The following is a 12,683-nucleotide window of genomic DNA, read 5'->3' as shown; positions in this document are numbered from 1 at the left end:
GTTGCATGGTCCCCTCGTCAGCTACTAAATATGAATCCCCAGGGATGACTTGGCTAGATTCATGCAGCCAGGACTAAAAAGTCAGGACTTTGGTTTCCAAGATCACTACTATGTCAATAAGTAGGTTTCCAAGATCACTACTATATACTTGCTTCCCAGGTGGTGCTAGTGGTAAAGAACCTGCCGGCCAATGCAGGATACTGAAGAGATGCTGGTTCAATCCCTCGGTGGGGAAGATCCCCTGGTGACTGAAATAGCAACCCACAACCCACTCCAGTATTCTTGCCTGGAGAATCCCATGGACAGAGGAGCCTGGTAGGCTACAGTCCATAAAGTCGCAGAGTCAGCCAGGACTGAAGCAACTGAATACACATGCACACTGTGTGGTTGTGATGGCTATAGCGAGATTTGGATATAAAAATTGGTGCTGACTCCATGATACTGAATTTGTAGCTAGAGAAGGAGACTGTGCCACTTGCCTATTCCACTTGCTCTTCTGTCTTCTCCAGTCAACAAGCCCACTGCTCATGCAGGAGATAGAAGGTCAAGGCCGAGTACTGAGGCAGGCCAGTACCGGCTCGGACAGCTCCCGTCTCCTCCACTGTGCACTGCTGCCCTCTGAGGCTCCTGATGAGATGGTGGCAATAGGCACTGGGGTCTGCCTCTTCCACAGACTAGTTCCAGAGGCAGGTGGGACCAAGAGGACATCTGTAATTCCCGGAAGATGCACAACAAGCATTCCTTCCACAGTACCTCCACGCCTCACAACTTTATTAGGTAATCGTGTTACTTACCTTCAAGTTTCCATAGGAAACTGGGTAAACTCGTGTGTTAAATTTTAACACTTGATATTTTCTGTTGCCATCAATTCTTTCACTGCCTACCTTTCCATTTATGAAGGTACATCTCTCCATCTACCAGGTCACAGCCAAAAACTAACTTTGTTCTTTTAGCCACTCACTGGGAAGAAGAAACCATCCTAAATGTCTGTCTTACTTTAGGCAAAGGAGAGGGGTGGCTCTGCATCCGCTGAAATATGTTTACAGTTGTCTCCATGTGGAGGCTTATTTATAAAAATCAAACTAGGATTCACGGGTCACTATAAGCTTAGTTTAGACCCAATGATTTGGAAATAACAGTTGCTTCCGTTTAGGTTATTTCCTTCCTGCCAGATGTAGTTCTGATGGCCTATGTGCACATTCACTGAATGTACTTAATCCATTTTACAAATGAGGGCATTGAGGCAAAGTTCAAACAAGTAATCTGTCCAAACTCCCAGGAGGCATTCCATAAATAAGTGACCAGAGCTAGGAGTCAGACCCAGCAAGTCTGGCTCCAGGGCCTGAGTTCTTCACTATGCCAATTTTCCAAACTGCAAACTGAAACCCATTAGTGGGTAGTAAAATCAGTCTCAATCAACCGTTTAAATGTAGAATAGAATAAGAAAGAAAATATAACATGTAAGTTTTCATAAAACTTTTCTATTATGTATGTATGTATACATGTATATACACACACACACTCTAGATCACAACATAAAATGACTTAAGAATAGGCAGGTCTTGATCACAAAGCTTTACACTATCCACCTCACTCAGACCTACAGCCAAACAGCCAGGATTTGAACCTTAGTTCTCTGTTGGAACTTGGGGAAGTTACCTAACCACTCTACAGTTCAACTTAAAAGTTAAAGCTGGAAGTGCAAGTCGCTCAGTCATGTCTGACTCTTTGCGACCCCGTGGACTATACGGGGAAGTCCATGGAATTCTCCAGGCCAGAATACTGGAGTGGGCAGCCTTTCCCTTCTCCAGGGAATCTTCCCAACCCAGAGATTGAACCCAGGTCTCCCGCATTGCAGGCAGATTCTTTACCAGCTGAGCCACAAGGGAAGTTCAACTTATTCATCTCTAAAATGGAAAGAATCTGAAAGTAAGAGGTTTGTTCCTTTGAGAGTAGGCTGGCTGGGACAATTTTTGCATCAGCACAAACTGATTTCACAGCCCAGGTATAGAAAAGAGGATTCAGCATATGGAGGCCAAATTGGCCGATTTTAAAAGAGGGCTAGTTTAAATAATCTTTTAATTCAAGTCACGCAATTCTGATTGATTTCTCAGGGAAAAAGCTAATTGGGTTATCCTACTTGAGTTCACTGTTAAAGACGTATTCTTTCCCAAACAACTATTAATGGGGGGAGAAGCAGCAATGGAAAACAACAAAAAATGAGAACTAAAAAGTACACAGGAATCTGATGATCTTTTAAAGACGATCAGGTGAGACATCACACTCCTACACAGGTAAGGAAACACAAAACCAGGAGTGTCCAACACCTGTGCACCAGGCCCAGGACTGCTGGAGCCGACAGTCGGGAGGGTGAAAAGCTGTCTCACTTGCTTCTGCTGCTGCTGCCATTGTGCCCACTCTGACCACTGGGGAGAACCAGAGGGCGAGTGAAAGCTTAGGAACTAGGAACTCAAATTGGACCATCCCCTGCTTAAAGCTTGTGAGCAGCTCTCTTACTGCCTGACCTCATCCAGTCCCACCCTCTCCTCCCCTGCTGGAAGCCCAGTGGACTTTCTCTCCCTTAAACATGGTGACCCTGGTCCCACTCTAGGCCTTGGTCCTTGCTATTCCTTGTCCACGGGGCACTCTTCCTTCAGACCCCAACTGGTTCCTGCTACATGTCAGGTTTCAGCTCAGCCTGCTGTCTACCAAAAAGGATCAGCACAGACCCACCTAGCAGCCAGTGTAACGGCCTTCACAGCAAGCCTCTGCTTGTCTTTCTGTCCTTGCCAAAGTCTGAGTTCTCATCTATCTTGTTTAGCATGCAGTCCCAACACCTAGACAGTCAAAAACATAAAAATGTGCACAGCTATGCTTCTGGGCAAGTCCTTAAGCTACTCTAGTGTATATTTTTATCTGTAGATAGAAAAAATTCTGTCCTACCTCCTCTCAGAACTATGATACTACACAAAGTTGAAAAGTACTTTGAAACAAACTCTTGAAAAACTGCATTATCCTATTTCATCCTTATCTCATTCTTCTGGCCCTAAGAGTTCCACAAATGGTGACTCAACACAATGTCCAGCCCGCAAGAGATACATAAACACGAGATGGACTGCACCGACCTCTAACCTCTGTATACTTTGGGCAAGAAAACACTAGCAGTAGAGAAATGGCAAGATCTTCACATAAACTGTCAATGTACATGTGACTAAGACAGCTAAGCAGGTAGGCAGTATGGTACTGCTGTTGAGCATGGGGTCAGACCTAATGTCATTCACTCAGCGGTGTGTGACCCTAAGCAAGGTTACTTCATTTCCTTGAACCCTGATGTCCTCACTGATCATCTATACCATGGGGTACCTAAGAAGATCCACCGAAAGGGCTATAAGCAGTTGGCATAGCAGTTCAGTGCACAGGAAATCATCCATGAAGGGTGGCTGACATCATCAGAAATATCCATAACTCAGTTCCTCATTCTTGACCAACACACTTTAATTTACAACTTTAATATACAATATGATGTCCTTAATTTCTTGAAATTCTCACCTGGCTCCTCCAGGGAAACAAAAGTTGGAAAGCTTCAAATCCATCGCTCTTGTTCATTCAACTATTCAAGCATTCACTGAGCATCAATCACGTGAGTGGCCTTGCAGAGGAGTCAGATCACCTTGCTTTCTCAACAGGCTTATGCTCTAATCATTAAAATGTTAATGACTGTCTGCAGGAATACTGGAAAATATATGAGAAGACAGGAGAGACTAGCGCTGCAGACCTATTAACATTGGGGAAACAAAGGCCTGGTGAGGACGGGGACCTCTGCCTGGTTCATAGCAAAGCCAGAGACACAAAACAAGCTGTAAAACTGCGTAACTGTTTGCCCTCAACCCCCACCCCCACATACTCAAAACTGCTGTAATTTTTATGTCAATAAACTGCTTCTAATTAAAGTAACAGCAATACTAGTAGTCTGATTTAACAGGAACACATAACTGTCACTTAATGCTTCCTATTCTTTAAAACAATTTCCAAGGTATTTTGAATGCTGGCAATTATTAATGTGCGATGGTTTTTATGTTTTTTACATTTTTATAGAGGTGTAATTAAAATGTGCAGATACTAAGGGTTTAATTCAATGAATTTTGACAACTGTATACACTCACATAACCCCCACCCTACCTCTACAGTTTCACCAGTATGTAGACTCCATATGAATGGAATCATTATGTACTTTTAAGTGACGTTCACTCCTTTTGCTTAATATGATGACTCTCAGATTAATCTAACTGATTATGTCTTATAGCTTGTTGCTTTTAATTGTTGAATTATTATTCAGTTGAATGAATATACTGTAATATGTTTATCCATTCTCTCATTGAGGTACAATTAGGCCTAGTTTGAAGATATCATGAAAAATTTTGTACATGTCTTTTATGGACATATAGTTTTCATTTCTCTTGAGTAAATCCTAGGAATACAGTTGCTGAATCCTAGGATACACAAGTTTAAGTTCATTAGAAACTGCCAAACAATTCCACAAAATCATTGTACTGTTTTACATTATTACTAGCAAATATTGCTAGTTGCTCCAAACTGTCATTAACATTTAAAGTTGTCAGTCCTATTTTAGCCATCCTAGTGAGTACAAAAGATTATCTTACTGTAGTTTTAATTTGCATTTCCCTGGTGATTAATGACATTAAGAGCCTTTTTTCTTGTGATTATTGGCCATTCATGTATCTTCCTTTGTGAAGTATCTGCTCAAGGCCTTTGCCCATTTTTCAATTGGATTGTTAATCTAATTTATGATTATAGGCGTTCTTTACATATACCAGATACAAGCCCTTTGTTGGATATAGATGCTATATTTTTTCCAAATTAGTGGCTTATATATTTCAGTCCTTAATGGTATCTTTTGATAAAAGAAATTTTTGATGAGGCTAAATAAAATTTATTGTTTTTTTAATCAGTGCTTTTGTTTTTTCTCCAAAAGTTTTTTGTCTGCCTTAAAATTATTAAGATAGTCTCCTGTGCTTTCTTTTAAAAGCTTTAAGAGTCTGGGCTTTATTTTAGGTCTGTTGTCCATGCAATGATTTAAAAACATTTTAAATGACAATGTCTTAATCCCTGAAGGATTTGTGAGGAAAAGAATTCCTCCCAGTATCTTCCTTTTGAAAGAAAAACCTCCTGATCTGGAAAATGAAATGGCCATAACCTTTTACTATTGAAAGAGTTGATTTCCACACAATTCCAATATGTAACATTCCCATATGCTCAAATTTTTCATTAGAACTATTTGTGCAACTACAAACAAGCTATCTATCTTGTCCAGCACAGCTGGTGCTTAAAGTCTTTAATCAGTAGACAGACAAATGGGACCCTAAACTAAATGAAGCTTGAGAAAAAATAATTTTTTGAAACATAAAAGGAAAAGGAAGATAAGACTAAAAGTGTGTAGGGGGAAGAGGAGGCAGAATGACAGCAAATGTGAAAATAGGAAAAGCAGAAATTAGACGTGATGTGTTAATTATTCTTTATGCTATTATAAAATGCACTGTTTCTTCGGAACCATCATAGGTGCAAAGTCAAAACATGTTTACAGACAAATGTTAAACATAACAAGAAACATGGGGTGCACCCATTTGGCAAGAGCTGAGCCTCTGTTTTCAGTCTTCATCATCCGGAGGGATACCCAATTCCTCATCCGTCCACTGGGAAGGGTCAGGATAAGGAAAGTGACCCTAAGGACAACCAATTAAAAAAAAAGTTCAAGAATCTATACTTCACAAAACTATTAATAATCTATACTCCATACAGTTGATTAAATTTTAAAAGAAATCTTGGGGGGGGGGGAAGTCATTTAAATAATAAACAATCCTTGATATACCCCAGGAGCAAATTCCATTACACTTCAACCATCTGATGGTCCAGCTATTCTTCAATATGTTCAGAATGCGCCGCGGCCTGAATTTGAGAAGCTTGGCCATTTTGGAGCTTCCGCCTGAGCCGGCATTTGAGTATGAGTTTTGGATGGAAGGGAGGGGGAACAGAGACAACAGATTTCAAAGACACCCCCACGTCACAACAGTCCCTGAATTGTTGTGAATCCCTTGACAACAGTGTTGTCTTGACTCCCTGACAAAACACAGTGTCTCAAACTGTCCTGTCGCTCCTGCTGGGAGACCTGGGAGCCTCGGGTGGACTCATTCCGCTTTGATCCTGATCTAGGGCATGTCATCGTCTCCGGCCAGACAGCCACACACAGACCTAAGAGCTGACCCACAGTGAGACAAAGCTGTCTGCATGCTGCCAGTTCACAGACACCAGGCGCTTCTTTCTGGGGGACAAAGGCACAGAAATTCTAAGAGAAGTGGGACACCAATCAACCTGATGCTTCTAGAACTCAGTGTAAATTTAAGATTTTTCCCTATCCTTAAGAAAAAAGTAAATTTACTGAAATTCAAAGTATTCTGGATCAATAAGCACGGATTTCAATGGCCTGAAAGTGTAATTTCCTAGAGAATGGCATCTGTGCAAATATGATTAAAAGCTCATTTGAGGCCAGTTACATGTTAGAAAGTCACCAGTAATTAATTTCCCTGCTTCAGGCAAATAAGCTCATATCCATTCCACCTCAACCTGCTTGCTGCCTTGGGCCTCTACACAGACTAGATGACATGTATCATTTAAAGGCATTTAAGGGTGAAACTTAACCTGCCAATGACCCCCTACCCAGCTTGGAAGGTAAGAGAATTCGCTTCTGTAGTCTCCCTTCCAGATATGGTCACCAATTCGCAACTATAAGACACGCAGTACCTATGTGTACATCCCTGGGTGGAAAAGGTCAGAGATGATAATGTTTCCTAAAATAAAAGGATCCCTGCATATACATAAAGACAACATACCTCCAGATAGGAGAACAGGCTACAAACAGAAAAACAAGTCTAAGCTGTTAACACATCTTCCCTCCCCACACTCAAAGGACAGGGACTACTCTCCTGCACTTACCAGCACAGCATCTGAGTCGTGCCAGAAGCGCCAGAGAATCCAGAACCACATGGTCGCACTGAAGAACTCGGCCTGGATCACCTGGGATCTGGTCAGCTGCGGGAACTGTCTGTACCGGGGCTCGATGTGCGCACCTCCGCCAGCCCTACATGACAAAACGGACGTGTGAAGCATCTTGCTTTGTCTTCGAGCTCATCTAAAACTCTATGAGTTACAGCCAGAAACTAAACCTTTCTTTCTCTCCTCCAACACAAAAAAAGCCAAAATGATAATGGTCCCTCAAAATACTCCACTTGCATAAGCTTGCTGTAAACATGTGCAACAGCAAAAACTGGCCTGAACAAGAGGCTAATTATGATGTTCACTGAGTGAATATCCATACATTTTACACCAGATATGAATGTGCTGATTAGCGGGGTACTGGCCCCACATGGTTGTTAAAGGATCATGATCTGCAGTAGGTCATTAGCTTTTCCAGTGGAACAAATCAGCAAATTTTGTTCCAGAGAGCCATCTGTTTCCAAGACAAATTATGTCCTCTGCTGTATTAGTAATACAATCTTTATTAAAAGACCACTTTATGGAAAAGAGAACTTAGATCCTTTTTAATAAGGCAACAGCACTGAACAAAGAGACTTAAACAGTCAGTTTGAACAGGTTTTTCTGGTTTTTGTTTTTTCATTTAGATACTGTTGACAAGGTGTGGGATACCATCCATAGGACTCTACTCATTTTATTTTGTTGGATTATTATTATAGCTTGAATCTAACATAAATAATGTAAGTTGTATTTAATGGGGCTACTTTCAGGTCCTTTTCAGCAGCTATACATATACTATTAAATAGAAATGGATATTGAATTTCAAAGAAAGTTTCTATATAAAACGTGTTCACAAATTTCATTCCAGGTAAGAATCAGCTTATAAAGCAATGTTCCCTTTTGTTTGACACAGAAATGAGTATCTGTACAAAAACTTCAGTAAAATTACTTCAAAAAAGCACTACAGTTGTGTGAACATTAATACTTCCATAGTTCTTGATACATATTACCTAGTACCCTTTTTATTCTCCTCTACTCTAAAAGATTACTAATATTATTTACAGAGTGTCTTATCACCTGTCAGACACTACACCAAGTACTTTATATATTATAATTTAATTTTCAAAACAACCTGATGAAATAGATCTATGGTTATCAATGTTTACAAATGAGGTCACTGGAGTATTACTGTTTGGTGGCAAAGCGCAAGCTCTTAAATACTGCCCACAAACAACATTAATTCCATATCTATGTATATATCTATCAACATTTTTATTTGAAAGATTCTATATAAAATATTAATAGTAATTAGCTATGGATGGTATAAGAAATGGGTTTTATTCTTTCTGCATGCATGTGTGTATTCATGTAAGTATGTATCCTTTTTTACAGTGACCATATATTACTTTTTTTTTTTTCAAACATTTATTAAAGCCAACTTCTAAACTTTAGTCAGGTTTTAGGTACTCTTTTACTAATGTATAGTACTAATTTTTTGCTGAGAATATGATATTACATTTGTATGGAACTTTACAGATTACAAAGCGCTTCCATGTGCATTTATTGTTCAAGCCACCAATAACCCTCTGCACGACATGTTACTTTTAAAAGCTTCTGTCATGCATCACTACTTTACACCCTGAATTTATCACACTGTTTCTGTATGTCAATTTTATTTAAAAGTACCTGTGCAGGAGCTATCTGTGCATACAGATACTACATTATGTAAACAAACCATGGGGGTGGGAATTCAATATGTTAACAACAGGCTTCCTCTTTGATAGGTTTTAGATACAATCTAGTAGTAAGTGTCCATCAGTTAAACTCATTTAAAATAAGTTTTGAAAATTATAGTTTAAACCCCTTCCCAGGAACTCTCCATATTTCATTATTGTGAGTCACATCTTGTTTTAACTATGAAATAAGTGGGTCATTGACTGCAAGGTATAAATCTTTTTGAACGAAGATTTGAAACACTGCAATTAGAGAAAGGATGGATAACATAATGATTGCCATGATTAAAAAATATAAAGAGTCCACAAACATCTAATTTTATGCTCCGAGAGGTTGTTAACTGCACTAAGGCAAACTAGATAGGCCTGAACATCCTCCAAATAGAAACTACGACAGCAGATTAATTTTTTTTTAAACTTTTAATAAATCATTAAAATCGTGGTATGGAAGTACCAAGACCACAGCAGAGAGGAACACCCCCTCGTCTTCCCATGCAGGCTCAAAGGCTGTTGGTGGCTCTCAATCTCTGTTCTTCTCAGGTCACACATGCCTTTTCCTTTTCTCCATCCTACGTCTGTCCCAGTTCCATATTCATAACAGACATGTGGCTTTAAGCAAGTCACTCTTTTCATTTAGCTGGGTCTCAGTTCCCTAATAACAACAGCTATTTATACAATATTTGTCTGGTCTTTACAGGGCACCAGCAACTCTGGTAAAAACACTTCGGAGATTTGTTATTCATTTACTTCCCTGGAAGTCAACATTATTATCCCAATTAAACTGGTGAGAAAACTAAGTTCTTAAGAGATCATGAAACTTTTCCAAGATGATACAGCAAGAGTGTGGCAGAGGTGAGATCTGAACAGTCTGAGGGCAGAATCCTGCTTTTAAACCACTATCTGCAGTGCCTCTTGATAAAGTGTGGACCGTGGTCGGAGAGGCCTGGAACATAACCTGAAAAAATCGAGGGTACTGTTTTCAGTCCTGCTCTTACTGGATCTCTCTGCACTTCCAGCTTGCTTTTGGTAGACCTGCCCTCCCTTGGCATCAGCACTGGACTCTCCAGTGGGTTTCTCCCACTACATCATGGGTGACTCTGCTTTTGCTCACTCTCTTAAATTCTGGTATTGCAAAGGTAAACTCTAAAGGATACTATGGGCTTTGGGTGACAATAATCTGTCAACGTACCCTCAGGTGGGGGATGCTGATAATGGAGCAAGCTATGCATGTGTGGCTTGGGGGGTTTATGGCAAATCTCTGTACCTTCCTCTCAATTTTTTTTCTGGAAACAGAAAACTGTTCTACGAAATATTTTTAAAAAGAAAACTTCCGACATTGCCCAAGCATCCACTTTTGGCTCTCTTCCCACCCTTCCCCACTCCATTCTCTTGCCTTGGAGCACTAATTCTCCACTCTGCAACCACAGTAATTTTTTAGAATTAAAATGTGGCCCCGTGGCATCTGATTAAAACGACCGATCAGCGCCTCTGTTGGAAATCAGGCAGGCCTGTGTGTCTTAGTCGGTCAGTCGTGTCCGACTCTTTGTGACCCCCACGGACCGTAGCCCGCCAGGCTCCTCTGTCCAGAGGATTCTCCAGGCAAGATATACTAGAGTGGGTTGCCATTCCCTTCTCCGGGGGAATCTTCTTGATTCAGGGATCGAACTCGGGTCTCCCTCATTGCGGGCAGATCCTTTACTGTCTGAGCCACCAGGGAAACTAGGGCACAACCACGCATAAGGAGCCTCTACCATTCTTTCCCTGCGACCCGAGGTCTCCGGCCTCACCTTGCCTCGAGCTTGAAGCTTCAAACTACCCTGTACAGGTGATTTCCTCAGCTCCTGTCCTTGCTTCCAGATTAACTCCAACTGTCTCCAACTGTTCAACTGGTCAGCTTCCGGGGGCAGCCTCCCTCTGGGGCCGGGACCGTCAGATACACACCTCTATCGGCTCCCCCGGCCCCGGCATCGCGCCGTCAGACTACAAGTCCCAGCATGCCTCAGGGGTGGAGGCCGCCGCAGACCCAGCATAAGCCCCTGAGGCTCGGCGTCAAGGTGAGGGCGTCCCGAAGGCTAGTGCCTTCCTCTAGAAGCGGGCGAAGCCCCAACCCCAGGCAATACTCACCGACGGACGCCACCGGCTCCAGCCGCCCGCGCGCAGCGGCCTCTGAAGAGGTGGCCTCCAACGTGAGCGAAAGGCGACAGTCGCTTCAGAGCCGACATGCCAGCCATCGTAGATCGGCCGTTGCCCAGGCCGCACCGCCGCCGCACGTCACTTCCGCTGGCACCCGGCCGGTGACGTCACAGCGCCGGCCCGCCCCTCTCCCTATGACATAGGGAGGGGCGGGGAAGCGGTAGTTACCGCCCCGAAGGAGCGTTCCAGTCCCTTCCCTGAGGTGAGAGCGTCCGGGGCCGCCTCCTGAGCGCGCGGTTCGCTCTGAGCCACCAGACTGGGCTTCGCTTTGTGGGCCTGGTGGCGCCCTGACGAAAGGTCAGGGGTGTAGACGGCCCTGGCGGAGCCCACGGATGGGCGCTCCGCTCCTCGAGCCCCTGGTTGTTACGCGGACATTGAGAAACAACGCTGACACTGAGGAACAACGCTGACACAGCTCGCTCTTTGCTACGGGTGCTGATCTAGGCGCTGTTACCCCACCCGGACCCGGCCCTCTGCCTGCTCCCCCGAATTAAGTACCCTTCCAGACCCTCCTAGGCTGCCAAATCCATTCTGAACATGTCTGTCCTTTCCAAAGCTAGTCCATTGTATTCCTCCCCTGCAAAGGCTCCACGGTTTCTTTAAAGCTTTCATCGTTATACGGTTGTTGTGCAAACCTGAGCTTGATAACCAACCCGCAGCGCGTGGTTCTCAAATGTCAGCACCTAGACGGTAGGTATCGGAATCCCCTGAGGAGTCCGACCCCAGCTATTATGTCTGGAGTAGGGCCAAGGAATCTGAATTTTAGCAGGCCCCCAACATATGCGGTGCTCCCCATCCCTGGATCCTGAGCCAGCCCTGGATTCTTGGCGTTTGTCTCTTAATATTAAGTCCTGGATGAACTCCAAACTTCCCAAACTTTGGGTAGCTGAAGAACCCCTTTCTCCAGTCTTGAGAACCCCGGCTCCCAAATTCCTAGTGTCCCCACTTATGGGTTACAGTTTTCCTAAGAATTCTCAATTTTTATAAACTTAACCTGCCAGCCTCACACCTTGGAGATTTCGACTTGAAATGGATCACCTGCCAAGCACTGAAGACTTCACACTGAGTGATAAGCATGAAAAATTGGAAATTTATGGAGAGACACATAGAACTGAATTTAGGGATTTGAGTGTATTGAATATAACTGACACTCCTCCTGTGGCAAGATATGGGCCTCCATGTGCCCAGTAGCTAGGAACCTCTCTCCCGGGAGAAAGGCTTCCTCTGGGAGACAGTGAAGGACAGGGAAGCCTGTAGTGCTGCAGTCCAAGGGATCGCAAAGAGTTGGACACGACTTAGCAAACAAACGACATACCTTTCTGCAGAACTTACTGATTGACCCTCTGGCCCTGTAGAACTCATGCCCCTCCCCACATCCACCTGCTATCCCTCCCCACCCCTACCTTCTCCTTCCTCCTAACTTCTAGGTATATAAACTGTAGGAAAGAATGTACTGTATTCTGGGTACAAGTTGACTTTCCAGCTGATATGCAATAGTGTGGCTTTCTCTGGGCTACCATTCACTACTTACCCTTCCTAGTACATGTACAAACCACTGTACAAGAGATGTACATGAATGGGGAGAGCAGGGTCTTCCATCCTTCCAAAGAGAGCTCTCTGCCCATATTATAGAGCTGCCTGCCTTGCTACTAGGAAAGAACAATGCTGTGATTCCTAGGCCACAAAAAAACAAAAACAAAAAACCCAGCT

The 12,683-nt window shown here is 43.0% G+C and overlaps 1 protein-coding gene across 1 annotated transcript; it reads right to left on the bottom strand.

The window, feature by feature from the left end:
• Nucleotides 1-5,516: 5,516 nt before the first annotated feature.
• NDUFB2 (NADH:ubiquinone oxidoreductase subunit B2) lies at nt 5,517-11,065 on the bottom strand. Its single transcript, XM_065939224.1, has 3 exons — nt 10,905-11,065; nt 7,009-7,153; nt 5,517-5,741 (listed from the first exon to the last, which is right to left on the bottom strand). Exons 1-3 carry the CDS (start codon nt 11,009-11,011, stop codon nt 5,667-5,669), a joined length of 327 nt encoding a protein of 108 aa, XP_065795296.1. The 5' UTR covers nt 11,012-11,065; the 3' UTR covers nt 5,517-5,666.
• Nucleotides 11,066-12,683: the final 1,618 nt, after the last annotated feature.

The sequence above is a fragment of the Muntiacus reevesi genome, chromosome 6 (genome assembly GCF_963930625.1).
Source record: "Muntiacus reevesi chromosome 6, mMunRee1.1, whole genome shotgun sequence".
Taxonomy (NCBI): Eukaryota; Metazoa; Chordata; class Mammalia; order Artiodactyla; family Cervidae; genus Muntiacus; species Muntiacus reevesi.
This window is presented reverse-complemented; position numbering and strand designations above follow the sequence as displayed.